The following is an 18,772-nucleotide window of genomic DNA, read 5'->3' as shown; positions in this document are numbered from 1 at the left end:
AGTGTGGCTCCAAACACCAAATAGATCACTTGCAAATAATAGGCATTCCCAGCAGTACAGTTTGCAGTGCTTCTCGGAGCCTGTCTTTGTAGCGTCGGCTTTGTAGCGTCGGCGTCTAACTCTCCTGACAATGTCTAACTTTTCTTGAAAAGTTTGTCTTGAGAATGGCGTTATAATTATATCCTCGACCAAATCGATATCTTCTCCTTCCGCCATTGTGGGTTGAAAAAAACAGCTTAGTAGTAATTTGTTGATCAATTTCAGTTTCCTAGTTCTGAGACCTGCCCATATAGGACCTGCCTCTCAATATTGGTAATCCAGTCAAAAGACGTGCAGGCACTACGCCTGCTAGCTGGCTCCTGTGTAACACTGGAGCCAGCCAGCAGGCGTACAATAGCCAACTCTAAAGCTGATTGGTTGACACTAAATTTTAATTTCCATTGACTTTAAGCTACAAGTGCCCGCACTGTTGATTCTGAAGGCCTGAGGGCAGATTTTAGACCTTGGCAACACATGATGGCTGAATATGATTGGATAAAATATCTAACATGAAGACCAGCCCTCCAAATTTCAACCTGGGGCTGGAAGCAGTGCAACCAAGAGGAACGCTATGAAATGAAGAGTGTAACTCTTACTCTGGGTAATAATTTACTACATTTGTGGGAAAATATATTTAAAAATATATATATTCTGATGATGTTTAGGCCAGCAGAGAAGGCCTTGCTGGCCCTGACGGCCCACCACTGCACTAACCAAGGTTGCCAGGTGCACGGTGTACCCTCCGACACATTGGTGCGGCTGGCTTCCGGGTTGGATGCGCGCTGTGTTAAGAAGCAGTACGGCTGGTTGGGTTGCGTATCGGAGGACGCATGACTTTCAACCTTCGTCTCTCCCGAGCCCGTACGGGAGTTGTAGCGATGAGACAAGATAGTAGCTACTACAACAATTGGATACTACGAAATTGGTGAGAAAAAGGGGTCAAATTAAAAAAAAAAAAAGGTTATCTGACCAGAGTCATTAAGAAGGTTATCTGACCAGAGTTGTTAAGAAGGTTACAGAATAGCTGAGAGTATGAACAATTGAACCTAAAATTACAGTTTGTGCACTTTCCTAGTTTTTTTTCTCCTTTGGTTACGGTTGGCTAGATTGTTTTTTTTTTCCTGACCAGAATCACTAAGAGCCAACAGACGTGTGTGTGTGTGTCCAAAAATAAAGTAATTCAATGTTGGGAGTGATTGAGGGAGAAACTCATAGTAAAGGGTGGAGGATATTGGGTTGTGAATCATCACGTACAGTAATCCAAAGCAGATGCTTCTCTTCGTAATACCTCAAATATGAGTGAGGCTTAGTTGCTGTGTGTGTGTGTGTGTGTGTGTGTGTGTGTGTGTGTGTGTGTGTGTGTGTGTGTGTGGCCATTGAGCTCAATCACCCTGTTGAAACAGTGGTGTTAATTACAGTTGATCCCTGGGTCTCACAGGAAGAGGGAGGGGTGATAGAGCATCCAACCTCAGATGAGAAAAGCCCAAGCCACTGCACTGCTGAACACTATGGATTGCCTGGCATTCTGGCTCCTTCTGGGAGACTTTAATTTCCACTTTCCAAAGACAAATCTGAAGCTTGGATAATGCAGTCACACAGACGCAATGACAGACACACCACACTCTCCGTATTAAAGCTTATTCCCACACAGTATCAGTAAACAGACCCAATCCAGTTTGAAGGTACACAGTTGATTATAGCGTGACTTGGACTGCAGTAAACAGTCTCTGTGTGAAGCACCAACAGTCTTGTCTGCTGTGGATCTGTGTCCAGTTCAGTCTGATTTCACAGTGACTGTTTATACTGACCTTAGGGGACTATCAGTTCATCCTGTCTTGTGGCACGGCTCCAGACAAGCATGACAGACAGGACAAATGGATATCATGTGTTTTAAAAGCTTGGTTGGCGACATGAAGAAAAACTGAACAGATATGAATTGGTGATCACAAAAGAGAGAGAAGGGGGCAGAAGAGCTGCAGTTACCATGACAGCGTTCGCACATGGATAGGAAGTAGATTAGTCTGTTTCCTGCGGCCTGTGGGCCTGACTTCCCGTGGATCAGAGGGAGGGCCTCTCATCTAGGGAGGGGCAGTAAATCACTGGCCAACAGACCACAGACCAGAAAATCATTTCAGCGACAACAAATCACAGACTCTGCATTTCATTAGCCTGACGACTCACACTAAATGATTCTGCTGCTGCTCTGTCGTCCGCCACATACTTGACTCTGAGACTGCCATTATTCAAGTCGTTTGTGGTGACGAGGGGCATTGTACAAAACAAAGTCATCAGCGATTGGATCGTTTCTAATCAAGGGGTCAAAGTCTGGGGCGGCAGGGTAGCCTAGTGGTTAGAGCGTTGGACTAGTAACCGGAAGGTTGCGAGTTCAAACCCCCGAACTGACAAGGTACAAATCTGTCGTTCTGCCCCTGAACAGGCAGTTAACCCACTGTTCCCAGGCCGTCATTGAAAATAAGAATTTGTTCTTAACTGACATGCCTGGTAAAATAAAGGTAAAATAAAAAGCCATTAACACATTTTCAAACTGCCGCTTTACCCACGTGTGTTCTGGCTCAACCCATTGGTTTCTGGACCAATCAGCTGGCCCGGGAAGTTGAGAAGGTAATCAGATCCAGACTCATTGCAGAGAAGAAACTAACGTCCGTGGGCGTGGCGTAGTGTTTAGCCGGAGCAAGGTGACTGGGTAGCCAGGCACGTATGTCAGACCACAACACAAAACACAAAAATAACTGACCACAGGCCATGTAATATCAGCCACAACACAGAAAGACCTGACTGCCCAATACAGAGATCTAGGCCTACTCCTACAATCAACTAGACCTTCAGAGCATTACCAACATAGGCTGTCACTCAAATATGGACCTCAAAGCCAGTTCCAATGCATTTTCCCCCTCTAACCAGGGACAGATTTTGACCTGGGACAACAGGTGGGTGCGATTCATTATCAGGTAGAAAACAAAACCAGCAGTAGTCCGGCCCTCGTAGGGTAGGATTGGAATACCCCTTCAACCAACTGGCTCTTCAGCCACAGTGAGTCTGCTGAGTGGGTCAACATCTGCCTCCGAGAACCAGTCTAACCCAAAGAGGCTGTCAGAGTTGATCTAATGAAAAGAACCAGAGGACATAATGTCCATGAAAACTAGAGTGAATATAACTCTCCATATGCCTATCTCTCCCATGAGATATTATCAAATCAAAATCAAATCAAATGTATTTATATAGCCCTTCGTACATCAGCTGATATCTCAAAATGCTGTACAGAAACCCAGCATAAAACCCAAAACAGCAAGCAATGCAGGTGTTGAAGCACATAGGCTAGGAAAAACTCCCAAGAAAGGCCAAAACCTAGGAAGAAACCTAGACAGGAACCAGGCTATGAGGGGTGGCCAGTCCTCTTTTGGCTGTGCCGGGTGGCGATTATAACAGAACATGGCCAAGATATTCAAATGTTCATAAATGACCAGCATGGTCAAATAATAGGTCTGTGACAGGTATGCTTCCACTTCTGCTGCTTGTCATCTCAAAAGATTTTCTAGGCAAATCTATAACCTATATTATCAGGCATTACACTATTATAGTGATTAGGGATGCACAATGTAAATCGTTGAACATAAATCGGGATCGGACGATATTAGCTAAAAATGCCAACATCGGTATCGGCCCGATGTCTAGTTTAACGCAGATGTGCAGAACCGATGTCAAAGCTGACGTGCATATCATTAACGTAGGTGCATGAAGTAATGACGCCGCGTAACATTTTGCGCTACAAGTGCAACACAGCATTCCTAACCTCGCCCACAATGTCTGCAGTGTGGATCGAGCAGTCAACAAGTAGAGCAGTCTAGAGTAAGAAAATCTCAGCGAGACTCCATACAATGGAACACCGTTTGGGTCTTTGCGTGTCAAAAAGGAAAAAAATTTGATAATAAGACATGTTAAATAAGCTTTTAATTTGACACATCAAATAACACAGTTCTATTATAGAATGTTGTGTGTTCTGAATTTGCACGTGCAAGCCAAGCTCCACCACTACTATCAGTAGCACTGTCAAAGCTGTTGGTAATAAAGCATTATTTGTTCAACCGCAACTTCTGGGGTAGCTAGCTTTAGCTTGGTACCTAGCTAGTCATTTTTCTTAGCAATGACTTGGGAATCCTTGTGAGTAAGTATTAGCTAGGTAGCCACTTGTTCGCCTATTGAAATCGAACTTCAGTTCATGAAAATAAATAGCTTGTGGCTAGCTTCACATGAACTCAGCAAAAAGGAAACGTCCTCTCACTGTCAACTGTGTTAATTTTCAGCAAACTTAACATGTGTAAATATTTGTATGAACAGACTGAACACGTCCCACAGTCATGTGACTAACAGAAATTGAATGTGTCCCTGAACAAAGAGGGGAGGGGGGGGGTCAAAATCAAAAGTTACAGTCACTGGCCACTAGCTGCATTAAGTACTGCAGTGAATCTCCTCCTCATGGACTGCACCAGCTTGCCAGGGCTTGCTGTGAGATGTTACCCCACTCTTCCACCAAGGCACTTGCAATTTCCTAGCGAGGAATGGCCCTAGCCCTCACCCTCCATTCCAACAGGTCCCAGACGTGCTCAATGGGATTGAGATCCGGGCTCTTCGCTGGCCATGGCAGAATACTGGCATTCCTGTCTTGCAGGAAATGATGGACAGAACGAGTTGTGGCTGGTGGCATTGTCAAGCAAGAGGGTCATGTCAGGATGAGCTTGCAGGAAGGGTACCACATGAGGGAGGAGGATGTAATGCACAGCATTGAGATTACCTGCAATGACAAGCTCAGTTCGATGACGCTGTGACACACCGCCCCAGACCATGACGGACCCTCCACCTCCAAATCGTTCCCGCTCCAGAGAACAGGCCTCGGTGTAACGCTCATTCCTTCGACGATAAACTCAAATCCAACCATCACCCCTGGTGAGACAAAACCACGACTCGTCAGTGAAGAGAACTTTATGCCAGTCCTGTTTTGTCCAGCGACAGTGGGTTTGTGCCCATAGGTGACGTTGTTACCAATGATGTCTGGTGAGGACCTGCCTTACAACAGGCCTACAAGCCCTCAGTCCAGCCTCTCTCAGCCTATTGCGGACAGTCTGAACACTGATGGAGGGGTTATACGTTCCTGGTGTAACTCGGGTAGTTGTTGTTGCCATCCTGTACCTGTCCCGCAGGTGTGATGTTCGGTTGTACCGATCCTGTGCAGGAGTTGTTACACATGGTCTGCCACTGCGAGGACAATCAGCTGTCCGTCCTGTCTTAGGCGTCTCACAATGCGGACATTGCAATTCATTGCCCTGGCCACATCTGCAGTCCTCATGCCTCCTTGCAGCATGCCTAAGGCACGTTCACGCAGATGAGCAGGGACCCTGGGCATCTTTCTGTTGGTGTTTTCAGAGTCAGTAGCGAGGCCTCTTTAGTGTCCTAAGTTTTCATAACTGACCTTAATTGCCTACCGTCTCTAAGCTGTTAGTCTTAATGACAGTTCCACACGTGCATGTTAATTAATAGTTTATGGTTCATTGAAGCATGGGAAACAGTGTTTAAACTATTTTACAATGAAGATCTGTGAAGTTATTTGGATTTTTACGAATTATATTTGAAAGGCAGGGTCCTGAAAAAGGGACGTTTCTTTTTTTTCTGAGTTTAGATGGGTCCGACCACCATTAATCAAATAACTGTCTTATAAATGAGGGTTATTTTAGATGACCCCTAGCTATATTGTTAGCTAGCTAACCATAAAGCTACTGAAAAAGATGTTGATTTGCTATGTTTTTGGAGAATGAGCTCCCTAGCTTTTTTTTTAATGACCAGCACTATAGGTGCGTGAGACAACTTTACCAGCATCATAGCATACGTATCGATGAATCGCTGTGACAAATGAAATACGAGTGATAGAGTAATCAATGTGTAATAACTACATAAAGTATTTATGAACGCATTAAAATTAGGTGATGTGCAGTCATATTCAGGTCCTAATTGGTCAACAAGCTAATTTACTGTTATCTTTTTTTGACACAAAGACCCTCACGGCGTTCCATAGTATGAGAAATCCTGGTTGAGAATGAAACTGAACAAATTAACAACGAAACAGCACAGCAAGTAAGTGAAAGAAATAGGTTTGATTATGTTTTACTGGTAAAGTGGACATACGTAAATGCCAACAAAATAACTTTTTGGTCAGTGTGTGTGTGTGTAACCTTATTTAACTAGTTAAGAACAAATTCTTATTCACAATGACGGCAGACCCCAGCCGGACGACACTGGGCCAATTGTGCGCCACCCTATGGGACTCCCAATCATGGACTGATATGATACAGCCTGGATTCGAACCAGGGACTGCAGTGACGCCTCTTGCACTGAGGTGCAATGCCTTAGACTGCTGCATCCATGTGTACGTGTCTTAACTATTTAAATGTACTAGAATGCTTAAAAGGCCACAAACATTTTAAATATCAGTTATCGGTATTGTTTTTTTTTTGGCAAGGAAAATATCGGTATTGGCCAAAAATGTCATATCGGTGCATCACTAATAATGATATATCATAATAACAGGCCATCATATAATGGCACCATTATTATGAGCCAATTCTATAATATTGGCCTGGTCCCACAGGCCTTATGTTTTTGTGTGAGAGTGTGAGCGTTTGTCCTCCTGAGTGGGAGAAAAGCTGCCCTACAGCCACACAGAGGTTCCCATGAGACGCTACACAAGGTCAGGTCTCCACCATTCCTCCAGAATCCTCCTTTGAAGCCCCTCCTAATCTAATAGAGGCACAAGCGGGAATTTGGATTCGTTCTGTTTTTCAGTTAGCACTTACACCAGAGAATATCTGTATTGACAAGGACGAGAGTAGGATGATAAATTGGGCTAATGATCCGATCCCGTGTTGCTTTTGGTGCAGTGAGGCCATTAGCAAGTGTTTTGAGCTGTGTTCCATCCTCCCAATGCTGCAGACTGAGTGGAGAGGTAAAGTAACGGTCTGCTCCTCTCTGCAGTAACACCAGACAATCCAACGCAGTGCTCTACCTGCGGTGTGCCACAGAAATAAATTAAATGAAACAAGGCCGACATAAAAATAAATTAAAAAGTCAAATAGCAGAGACTTCATCCGGAGATAACATGATGAAACAAACAGCATCAAAACACTCCAACAGCAAAGTGTTCACCTTCAGTTCACCTCCTCGTCTGTAGTCATGGGACCTTTAAACAGATCAAACGTCACAAACTCATGCCCCTCTACTGAAACACAAGATTAAGACAGCAGCGTCGTGTGATCATGGAGGATCAATGAACGCAGCTGAACGAACAGGTCGGTAAGGTCTGGTTCTCCGCAACAACTAACGATTCAAACATTATCTGGTATTTGTTCAGGAGCAGATTATTTTTGTGTAGATGAGAGATCAAGGTACCCAAGTGCTTTCTTATCATCGCTCCTTAGAAACTAACGTGTCTGTCGTCGCAGAGAGAGAGGGAGAATGATGGTGGAGTGGATCAACGCGTATTAGGGGACATCATTCCCTTCTTAAAGAACACAGAGCTATATTCTGTAAAACAGTGTTTTAGAATCCAGCTAAATGTTTTACATTTCCAATAAGTCGCCGGGACAGGCTCGCATGCTTTCCAAATGTTATGCTTTTATTAACACTATTAGCACTAGCAACAGCATAGTGTATGTTTCCACATGGTCAGAGAAGTTGTCCAGATCCTAGCCTGGCTAGGTTATCCTAAACCAGAGTTCCTGAGGCCAATCCTCCTCTGAGTACGGGACTGTAAACATGTATCTGGCAACTGGCTCACATCGCTCCACGTCTGATCACTGGTAAGTAAACAAGACTTTGGCAGCATTTACACAGCTAGCCCAATTCTGATATTTTTTTCACTAATTGGTATTTTGACCAATCAGATCAGCTCTGGAAAAAATCTGATGTGAAAAGATCTGATGTGACTGGTCAAAAGACCAATTAGTGGAAAGAAAAGCTGAATTGGGCTGCCTGTGTCAACACAGCCTCAGTGTCCTAACGGACAGCAGTACTCAGGACATAAGTGCAGTGGGGACAGTGCAGAAGGGACACGTCAATGAACAGACTAAAGTATTGAGCAAAGTATGCAAACACACCCGCGCAGGTAGGCGAGCACGCACACACCATTAAGCCTGCTATTGACAGACACAGCAGGGAAGGACATTCTACAAAGCATTGCAGAGGAAAGAACAGAGCAGTGAGGAAAGGCTTTAACTTAATAAAGTTACTGCCTGTGGAGAGACAGTCAGGGCCTCAAGCTCTCACCCTCCTCCTACCCGCTCTTCCTCCCTCTCGCTCTCTCCCTCTCGAAACAGCTGTATGCAGAAGTACAGTAGCATACCAGGGGAGCCCCTCACATCTTCAACAGCCTTGGTACGTGCACACTTCACACACACTACTGATTACCATAGTCTGATTAATCAGACTGCGACCGATGCTCTCTCCCTCTATTGGGCCATCCAAAACAAGGCGCATCCTCATCCATTAATCTAGCAATTGCTGTAGAATTAACTAGCAGTACATTCACCACTCTGAGTTGCACCCAGACAACTGACCCTGAATCCAACACTTAATGATTTGCCAGTCAGACGAGCATTGACCTGAGAGTGATTGGCTTAAATGTTGTCCATTACATTCTCCTCTTTTAGCGCCAGGCATGAATCAAGTGGTCCTGCCTGCGTTTCTGCATCGGGCCTGGGGGCAGAGCACACCGCTCCCTCTGCTTGTAAGATGTGTCCATGTCCTGCTACAAGTACATGTGTGTATTGAAGTCTGTATTAGTATATTGGAATTGTGTATTCATGGTATGTGTATAATAAAGTGTAATGAGATTTCCATTAAGTATAAAAATAAAAGGCAGGGATTGAACACACACAGGCTTTGCAATGAGCTCTGGCTCGGAGTGGGAGGTTAATGGTAAATCAGGTCAATGATATCTTAGATACTGACAGATCACTCACTCATAGATATGGCCAGTCATAACAACTCAAGATTTCAAGTTGAAAAGATATATTCTCCATTATAGTACCACCACAGATTAGGGTATGCAGTGCAATGGTACCCAGGGCTGAAAAAAACTCAGTAAGGACTCTTCTGCAGCTGGAGTTGCACATTTTGGAGAATATTCAGAGGTGGAAACTTTCAGTGGGAATTAACAGGAATATAAGGGAATTAATGGGAATATATGCAAATTAATATTAATAGCATTTAAATGTAATGTTTTTTGCATTGGATATATTTACCATATCATATGGAGACAAACATAAACCTTTTACATTAAGATAAGTAGATAATCCTTCCAATAGAAAAACAAAACAATTTAGTTACAAATATAACTTCAATTAAATGAGCTGACTCTTCACATGGGATGATTTCACTGAACAACAAAAGAAAATTCCTTGAATGATTGCCAATGACCCATCTGCCAATGACCCATCCAATGACCCATGATCGCATCTTCCAAATACATTTTCAACATACATCTGTAAAATGATAGTCTAGAAACTAAAGTATTGGATGTCTTCCACTCAGGCTTCCATGTCTTCTCCCTGGACCTCCTCAATGTCCACCTCTTGAGGCCTCAGAGTCTGATGTTCATCTTCACTATCACTTTCCAACCCTGTTGAGGATGACTCATTGTCAGGCTCAAAAAGCCTCAAATATACCCAGATGGCCACCAATGTTTCAACCCTTGTATTGGTCAGCCTGTTGCGTGCTTTGGTGTGTATTGCGTTCCCAAACAAGGACCTGTTGCACGGCTGATGTTGGAGGGATTTGGAGGATGATGGAGGCAACAGGGGAAAGAGCCTCAGATCCACAAAGTCCCTTCCACCAGGTGGCTGGTGAGATATGTTGGCACGACTGCCATACTGCAGCTCTGTCCCAAAGCCCTTGCTTGGAAGTGTACTTCGCCAGACTGTCAAGAACCTTGCCATGATCCAGGCCAAGGTGGCGGGACACGGTAGTGATGACACAATAGGCCTGGTTGATCTCTGCACCAGACAGGATGCTCTTGCCAGCATACTTGGGGTCTAATTTGCAGATGCTGCTGCGTGTACGGGCTTCAGGCAGAAGTCTTCACGTTTTGATGTATTTTAGAACTGCAGTTTCCTCTGCTTGGAGCAATAGTGAAGTGGGCAGGGCAGCATGGATTTCTTCTCTTACATCTGCAAGCAGAGTCTGAACATCAGACAGGATGGCATTGTCTCCCTCAATCCGTGCAATGGCTACTGCTATAGGTTTCAGGACTTTCAGGCCGCTTACCACTCTCTCCCAAAATACATCATCCAGGAGGATCCTCTTGATGGGGCTGTCCATATCGGCAGACTGTGATATGGCCATTTCTTGGAAAGACTCCTTCCCCTTCAGAAGACTGTCAAACATGATGACAACACCACCCCAGTGGGTGTTGCTAGGCAGCTTCAATGTGGTGCTCTTACTCTTCTCACTTTGCTTGGTGAGGTAGATTGCTGCTATAACTTAATGACCTAACCATTTCCTTGGTTCTCTTGTAGTAGTTTATCCCTTGTTTTCAGTTCCATGATGTCCTTGAGAAGCAGATTCAATTGGAGGGTAGGACTCCACTTTACACCAATCAGCCTTCACGTTCACAGCATTGTCTATCACCAGTGCAAATACCTTCTGTGGTCCAAGGTCATTGATGACTGTATTCGGCTCATCTGCAATGTAGAGACCGGTGTGTTTGTTGTCCCTTGTAGAATACTGGTTGAGGGGTGGAGAGGTAGTTAATTATTCCTTGCCCACAAACATTCGACCACCCATCAGAGATGATTGCAATACAGTCTGCTTTCTCTATGATTTGCTTGACCTTCACTTGAACTCTGCATGCAGCAAATTAGTAGATCAAGCATGTCTGGTTGGAGGGGTGTATACTGGGCGAAGAACATTCAGAAATCTCTTCCAATACACATTGCCTGTGAACATCAGAGGTGAACCAGTTGCATATACAGCTCGAGCAAGACATTCATCAGCATTTATCTGACTGCATTCCCCCATTGAATCAAAAGCTGTTGCTATCGTTAAGGTGTCCGATTCATCATTTTCACCTCGAATAGAAGTAGAGGGACTTTCGTCAGAGGTTGCTTGTTGTGAGCGCTGAGAGAACTTTATGCACTTGGACAGATGATTCTGCATCTTTGTTGCATTCTTCACATATGATTTGTCACAGTATTTGCAAATAGGTGAATTAACACTCCTCAGTAAGCAGGCTTAAGCAGGCTAAAACCCACACGGGGTTGGCTGTAGACTACGATTTACTAGTAAACCAAAAATCATGTATGTCATATAAAATATATTCACCCCACCCAGTACTGTAATCAAAACTTACCAGAAAGCATGTAGTCCTTGGCTCAGACAGTGTAGTAGTGTGGGCTCAATATCATCTCAGTCATGTGAAAGATCTTGAGAATCAGCTGTACATGTGATGGAAGAATGCACTGTGCATGCAGAGGGTTGCAATTCCATTGAATTAGGAATAGTTTAACCAAAATATGCCACAAGACCTAGAATTTCCTTATATGTATCCCACAAAAAAAAAGTTCACCGTTATTAGCTAACAATTTTGATGAACTTAAGCAAAATTTAACTTCCCATGGAAAATTTCCGACCCTTTGCAACCCTAGTTGCAGCACAACCAAACACAAAGTCTGCATCCCAAACGGCATCCTACTCCCTATATGTAGTGCACTACTTTTGATGAGCCCTGGTCAAAATGTAGTACACCATATAGGGAATAGGATGCCAAGCTGCATCCTACTCCCTATATGTAGTGCACTACTTTTGATGAGCCCTGGTCAAAATGTAGTACACCATATAGGGAATAGGATGCCGTTTGGGATGCACATACAGTCGGCTTCTAGATCTGCATTGCTTGTTCTTTGGGGCTTTCGGCTGGGTATCTGTATAAGCACTTGGTGACAACTGCCAATGTAAAAAATGGCTTTACAAAATATACAAAATAAGATTGATTGACTAAACAGCCTTTTCGCAAGCTTATTGTAAGCAGAAAATGAAACTTTTCCCTGTTCATTAGAGGCTTGTAGCGTGGAACCAGAGACGTGTGTGTTTAGGGAGAAGTTGAAGAGCAATAGGACAGAGTTGCTGAAAAGCCATAAGAGTTTAGTGTCTCTAGTGAATCATACAACAGCTTTGACGAGGGCCTGTCATCACATGCTAGTGTCAAAACAATCAGCAACAGAAATGTTACAGGCCATTCTTACTCTCGTCTCCCGCTGTTGAGAGCGAGCTAGGGCAAGAGTGAGCCAACGAGACAGGAAGCCTTTCATCTGTGTAGCAGCTCCACCCAGCCAGCGACCCACTTATAGATCTGTCCCTACTTCAACCACAGCTCACATGATCCCAGAGGTGGAAATGTGTGTGGACACAAAACGTACACACACTGCTGACAGATGTCCAGGAAAAGTTGAGTGGCTCTTGTATCCTGGTGGAAACACCTGCAAGACCTGCGTCGCCTCCTGACAGCTGGAAGACTATTCCCAGCTCTTATTCTATCCAAAAAGCTCTCTCTCACACACACACACACACACACACCTCTCTCAAGCCATCTAGGCCTCCCTCTCCATCTGATCAGGTCGCTTTTTTTTGATACTCTTGTTCTCACTCTCTCGTTCTACATCTCTCGCTCCACTCAACTCCATCTGATCGCTCTTTTCAGCCTGACACACAGGAACCTTTCTCGCCATTATTCCTTTGCAGCACCCTTCTCAAACTGAAACTCCATCCCTTAAGGTGCATCTACATTCACAACACAGCTTGTTTCATTCAAACGCAGCCCATTGACGATTCCACCATGGCAAGTGCTGCAGTAAAGCTGAGACCACTAGCTATGTCACTTCTCCTTAATGCTGCTTTGTGGCCTCGCCTGTAGGCTCCACACACACAGGCATAAGCCCCAAAACCTGATCTGAGCCGGGCCTAGAGCCTCCACCTCTCATCCTCCTCCAATGGGAGAGCAATATTCACCAGTGGGCGTGGAGGAAAAGGGGAGCAGGCCATGTTTCTCTAACTGTTTATTTTGTGGTATTCCCTAAGTACTCCCCCAGCTGCCAAACTAAGCCAGGAGAGCTCTGTCTACCAATGCAGTCTGACTAGCTCTCTTTGCCTTCCCACCTACACTCCAAGTGTCAGTTACAGGTCATATCCTCCAACCATTTCCCAATTCACATTCATTCCTCCTTCCCCCTCATCTCACTTCAAGAAACCAGCGTGGGAAGCAGGGGAGGGAGAGTGAAATGAAGCCACACTGCAGGTCTTAAACATGGCTCCTCATCCAGCTTTCTCTGCCACTCCTGGGTTTGCATCCCAAATGGCAACCTATTCCCTATAGAGTGCACTACTTTTGACCAAGGCCCATAGGGAATAGGGTGCCATTTGGACCGCATCCCTGTGTGAGCTACATCAATCGTCCAGTGTGACCAGAGACCTATGGGCCCTGGTCACAAGTACTGTGCTTCATAGGAAATCGGGGCCATTTGGGATGCAGGCCTACTGCGTGCGCCAGTGAAGAAATATCTGAAGGCTAAAGGGAGAGAGGGATAAGTGAATTAAAGATGCTGGGTGAAAGCAACCCTGGCCGTTAATGAATGGGATCTGTAAAGTAAGTGTGTGTGTGTGTGTGTGTGTGTCCTTTAGAGAGCCCCTCCACAACTCCACACAGCCCAGGAATAATACATGCACTGTATCATTCCTCATCTCTGGCAGCCTTCCACCTGCTGCGGAGGTAATACTGTAGAAGCCCAGCGTGACACACTGAGGTCAGACACATTAGGCGGTTCATTAAAGGTCTCAACCACAGCAGCAACATCCCAGTTGGCAATATTAGCTAGTTGAAGCAACGTTATGCTGATGTCTTATTTGTTATGTCATGGCCAGCCAGGTTGGATACCGAAAGAAATGGGACGGGTTTTTTTAATTACCAGAGAAAGTACATTTCTCTTAGTGGGAGGTAGAGGACCCTGAATGACTGTGTTTTTGTCTGGTGGGAGGAGTGAGGGAGACACTTCCATAGTCTCCAGTGGGTTTAGCTCGGTCATGCGTTCAGAGTCTGAGTCAAAGGGCTTAGAGTGGATACAGGGTTACGCTATACTAGCTGCCTGTGAACTAGTGTACTTCAGGGAGTGTGCACTAGGCAGGGTATTGACTCTTGGGAGTGTTTACTGAAACAGAGAAGGAAACATCTAACACTTCTCCTTGGATTGGTTCTGTCTCCAGGTACACTTGGACAAAGGGGAACAGAGAGGAGAATCCCTGTGTATTAACGGGAGTCACGAGGACACCGGCTGGGTCGTGACACACACTCACTCACTCCAGCGGCCCACTGTCTGGGTCCCATGGGACCACTTCAACACTAGAGAGAAAGAGAGGGACATAAATCTCTGTGTCCAATCTCTCTAGATCTCTTCTTGGCTTAGCATTGCACTATCAAAGGGCATTAAGTTCCTTTTGAGATGTAGGAGAGCATAGGGGACTTGGAGGGCATAAGGCCCGCATAATGAACCAATACATGGGCTGACCGGCAAGGAATTTGAGAAGAATTTTTTTAAATCATGCGCAGTGCAAACTGCAAAACAGCACACCATGCACTGCCAACGCAATGATGTCCAAAACATAAACTGGAAAAAATAGGCCTAATTGTCCTCAGTCCAAAATGCTGCTCTTTGTGTTTCAGAAAGATATCCCCATCTAGAAGTGTGACAGTGATTCAGCCAATTGCATTGCTTCAGCCTACGGTCCAACTTGAGTCCATGCCATCAGCAGTGTGCCATAGTAATAATCCAGTGGAAGAAGGAGAGAAACCACTGAGAGTGACACAAAATAAAACACCCACTAATTCACAGCGCAGCGATACAGTATGTATGCCTTGAGATACAAAACACACTCCTGTTAGTGGACCTATTTATAACACACGCTATTAGCTCACTGTATGTGTCAGTTGCTACTCTCCAAATGGCCATAGCAGAGAACCAGAAGAGACAGAGGTGAAGGAAAGCTAACTGAATAGCACTGGAGGGCTTCAGACATCATATACATGTGTCTCCTCAAACACAGACTTATCAACCCAAATGTGAATGTTCAACAAACTCAAGCCAATTTTTAATAAACGCGGTGTCTCGGGTGCGAGCACACACACATGTACTTACACAGGGTCTAGCAGCATAGTGTCCCAAAGGAAAATACCCCAACAAGTAAAGCCTGTTCAGCCCAGATTCACACTGGCTTGTCAAACTCCATCACATACAGTAATGACTTGTTCTGAGGAAAAACTAGACCTCGAACTCTCTATTTGTGTGTGTGTGTGTGTTTTCATAAGGAGGGAAGGAGATGGATGTGGAGGAAATATTTCCTGAATACTCCAGAAGGGCAGAGGGAGAAAATGGGAAAATCTCAACTGCCGTCAAACGAGAAGACAAATATCAAGTGTTTCCCATAAAGCGCGGTGGCTTTGAAAATCGAACTCACTTGATGAAGCAGCGGGCTCCTTCGAACGTATATCCCTCCTCCCATCCCGTTGGTAAATCTATGCGGGAAAGAGAGGGGAGGGTAATGAATAGGCTACGAGACAAATAAATCGCAACACACACAAGCGGCTGTTGAGATAGGAGCAGAGATCTACGCGTGACCGAAAATACAGTTTCCCACGCCAGCCCATTTGTCAATATTTGTAGCCTACCGCTATGCTATCCATTAATGATATATCCGAGTGCGGGTGTTAGAATAGCCTCATTGTCATTTCCGTTATTCAACTTATTGGATTGATAGGAGCCAATTAAAATGTGAGATCGGCTATGCTTAAGAAGCAGGCTTTTACAGTGTGAAGAACTATGCATTCCGCGCACGAAGTCTTCCCTCTGTTGCGGTGGATATGGAATGGTAACAATAACATCCTTATCCGCAAGTCATTTTCACAACAATACAAAAACATGTGTTGCAAGTCTCGCATCAATGTTTCATTTTATAATGTTATCAACAACTGTTGTTACAATTGTTACAAAATAACTACCCACTGCTTCGACTACGGGCTTTAAGCCTCAGTCTCGGCTACAACCATGGCAAGTGGCAAACAATGTAAAAAACGAATTTATTCGTTTATTAAATGTGAATGCCTACGTGACGGAACTTTCAACAAGTCTGTCGCAATGCCTAGGTAAAATGAACGTTAATTGGCGGCTCAACTTGGTGGTCCCGGCGCAGAGGAGAGAGACGGCTGTTGCTTGCGGCAGGGAGTCTTCGCTCAACGTTTCTCCGTGGTTTCAGAACCCCTTTAAAACCGAGACTCTTGCGGTATGTAACGAATGGAAGAGTTCTACGGGAACCGTTTTTACCTGGGGTTTTTCTGTGCCCCGTTATGACGGCCTCTCCGGTGACGGGATGCAGCCAGGTCGTACTCTTGGCTTCTTCACTGTTGGGTAAGAAACGGGGAGAAGGTGAACACGCAAATAACACAGACATTATCAAACGCGTCGAAACAAAGCCAATACACTTCCATGCGCTGTATCCTGGGAATATTTACTTGATAAAGAATATCCTTCCGTCCCGAGTAACCCCATAACTCCAAGAAGAAGGCAGGCAAGAGAGCCAGTCTGGGTTTAGATCCGCCGCCATGTCTAACAGAGGACGGAATCTGGAGTGCGCGTATCCGTGCCGTCGGCGCGTACTCGGGAAAACCTTAGCAACTGGGCGCGGGGAACCTCTGTGGGGCGGGAGCGTGCTTGCATGGTAGAGAGGTCTCCTCCTGTTTTTACATTGTTTTCCAAACTTTTATTGAAACAAATTATAGTTTGTAAGTTCATACTAAGGAGCACAAACACTAGCCTATATAAGCATAGCCTAGAGCAAGCCTATGAAAAATAGCCCACCTCAGATATTTACATGCTAAAGATGTAAAATTCAATTAGATATGGCATTGAGTAATATCAATCCGTACAGCATGTCCTTGTAGCCTAGGGCTACTGAATTCACCAATGGAATACTCATCCCGCAAGTGTGCTATAGCTTACGCGGATGGTCCGTATTATCACACATGCCATCCCAGGTCAACCTTGAACCTCACTGCATGGTTCAGCTGTCTATAAATCCTTCTTCCACCCAAACAACCCTCCCCCTCCCTTCACCCCCTCCCTATAGGTCAGACAGAGCAGAGGATCCCGAGTAGATTAAATGCACTTGTGTGTGAACGGGTGCATGTATACGATTGTAGAAGTGCAAGTGTGTGTATGTATGAGTGTGTGCGTGCGTGTGTGTGTGTGGGGGGGGGGGGTTGCATGTGTGTGTCTTGCCAAAAAAGCCAGGACGTCAACACCACGCATATGAGATTTATCCAACAAAACACAACTACATAAGTGAAAACAAAGCACTTCAGATACATGTCCACTGTCCAAGCCAAAGTCAAACAAAGGATACCCACTAGATACTGATCTGTGGTCAGTTTGCTGCTCCACTTCCCTAATGGTTAAGGTTAGAATTTGGGGAGGGTAAGCTGATCCTGGATATGTTGTCTGAGAAGGGGAACGTCTTCCCACCCCTCTAGCTCCCTGGCCTTGTGAACTCACCACTAAATCCGCCCAATTAGTAATCCTTATGTCCAAGGGGGTTTAGCAGATTAGTGTGTGTGTGTGTGTGTGTGTGTGTGTGTGTGTGTGTGTGTGTGTGAGAGTGTGTGTCAGAGGAGACTGTTATAAGACCTCGGTTGGAGTCAAAACATATCTGTTGATTAACTTGTGAAACAGCATACAGTGTAGTAACTATTGTGACTTACTTAATTTTAAAAAGTGTTGACTACTGTTTAGCACATCAAATGAAAGCAATATTTGCTTAAGTACAGTGATTTGCACAATAATAAATGCAAATCATCCAATACATGGACTAATAATGTGTGACGTAAAAGGTAAATCATGTAAATAAACACATTAACTAGCTGGTAACTACAGTTATATGTAAATCATGTAACTCCCAGAGTGTTTACATTCCAGTGTAGATATGGCAGTGGGACAGGAGGATGGAATGCAGTGCTGCTAGTGATTACCGTCTCCTCTCCTCTGGATATCAAAGGTAGCGAGATGTTAGACTACACCAGACACCAGAGCCAAGTGGGGCTGGGGCTATATGGGGAACTGCTGCTGTGAGTGAGGGAGGGAGCCTCAAAACAAACACGATGAAAACGTTTCAAACACTGCTCTGGTTTCTGTCGACGGTCATTAGGACGGAAATGTAGCACAGGCTGTACTGTCTGTATGTGTGTGTAGGGGAGGGGTTTTGTGTGTGTGCGTGACACGTGCTTATGTGAAAGAGTGCCTGTGGTCTTGGATTCGGTCACGGTTTACAATATTCTGTCTAACTGTGACTCAGACAGTTTTACTGTGGAGCTTCAGACCAGAGGCTGGGAGGCTTCGTCAAATGCCCATCAAATAACCCTGACGGCCACGACATGTTTGATTTGAGTTCAGCCTTGTCCGAAATCTGTCTTGCCTACTACAGCATACTGTGCACTACTTGCGCTACATACTATTTAGAACGTACTGTTTTGTAAAAGGTATGCTGTAAGCAACAAATATCAATATACTACTCATCCATACTGAGAGGGTGTCATCAAATGCGCAATAGCGCTTGTTCCCCGCCATTTGTACATTTT

At 44.8% G+C, this 18,772-nt stretch overlaps 1 protein-coding gene across 7 annotated transcripts in view; it reads right to left on the bottom strand.

Annotated features, from left to right (window-relative positions):
• The window catches only part of LOC135515964 (pleckstrin homology domain-containing family A member 5-like), a 146,134-nt gene extending 129,350 nt beyond the window's left edge, over positions 1-16,784 (bottom strand). For all 7 annotated transcript variants that reach the window (XR_010451883.1, XM_064939864.1, XM_064939865.1 and 4 more), the window contains exons 1-3: positions 16,655-16,784; positions 16,467-16,543; positions 15,604-15,661 (exon numbers count right to left, since the gene is read on the bottom strand). Coding sequence is in view for 6 of the 7 variants with exons in the window: in XM_064939864.1 (XP_064795936.1) it covers positions 15,604-15,661; positions 16,467-16,543; positions 16,655-16,746 (227 nt within the window). In the remaining variant the exon portion in view is untranslated. The remainder of the gene's footprint in view (positions 1-15,603; positions 15,662-16,466; positions 16,544-16,654) is intronic.
• Between the last annotated feature and the right edge of the window lie 1,988 nt (positions 16,785-18,772).

This window comes from Oncorhynchus masou, chromosome 27 (genome assembly GCF_036934945.1).
Source record: "Oncorhynchus masou masou isolate Uvic2021 chromosome 27, UVic_Omas_1.1, whole genome shotgun sequence".
Classification (NCBI taxonomy): domain Eukaryota; kingdom Metazoa; phylum Chordata; class Actinopteri; order Salmoniformes; family Salmonidae; genus Oncorhynchus; species Oncorhynchus masou.
Note: the sequence above shows the minus strand (reverse complement) of the source record. Positions and strands in the feature narration are given on the sequence as shown.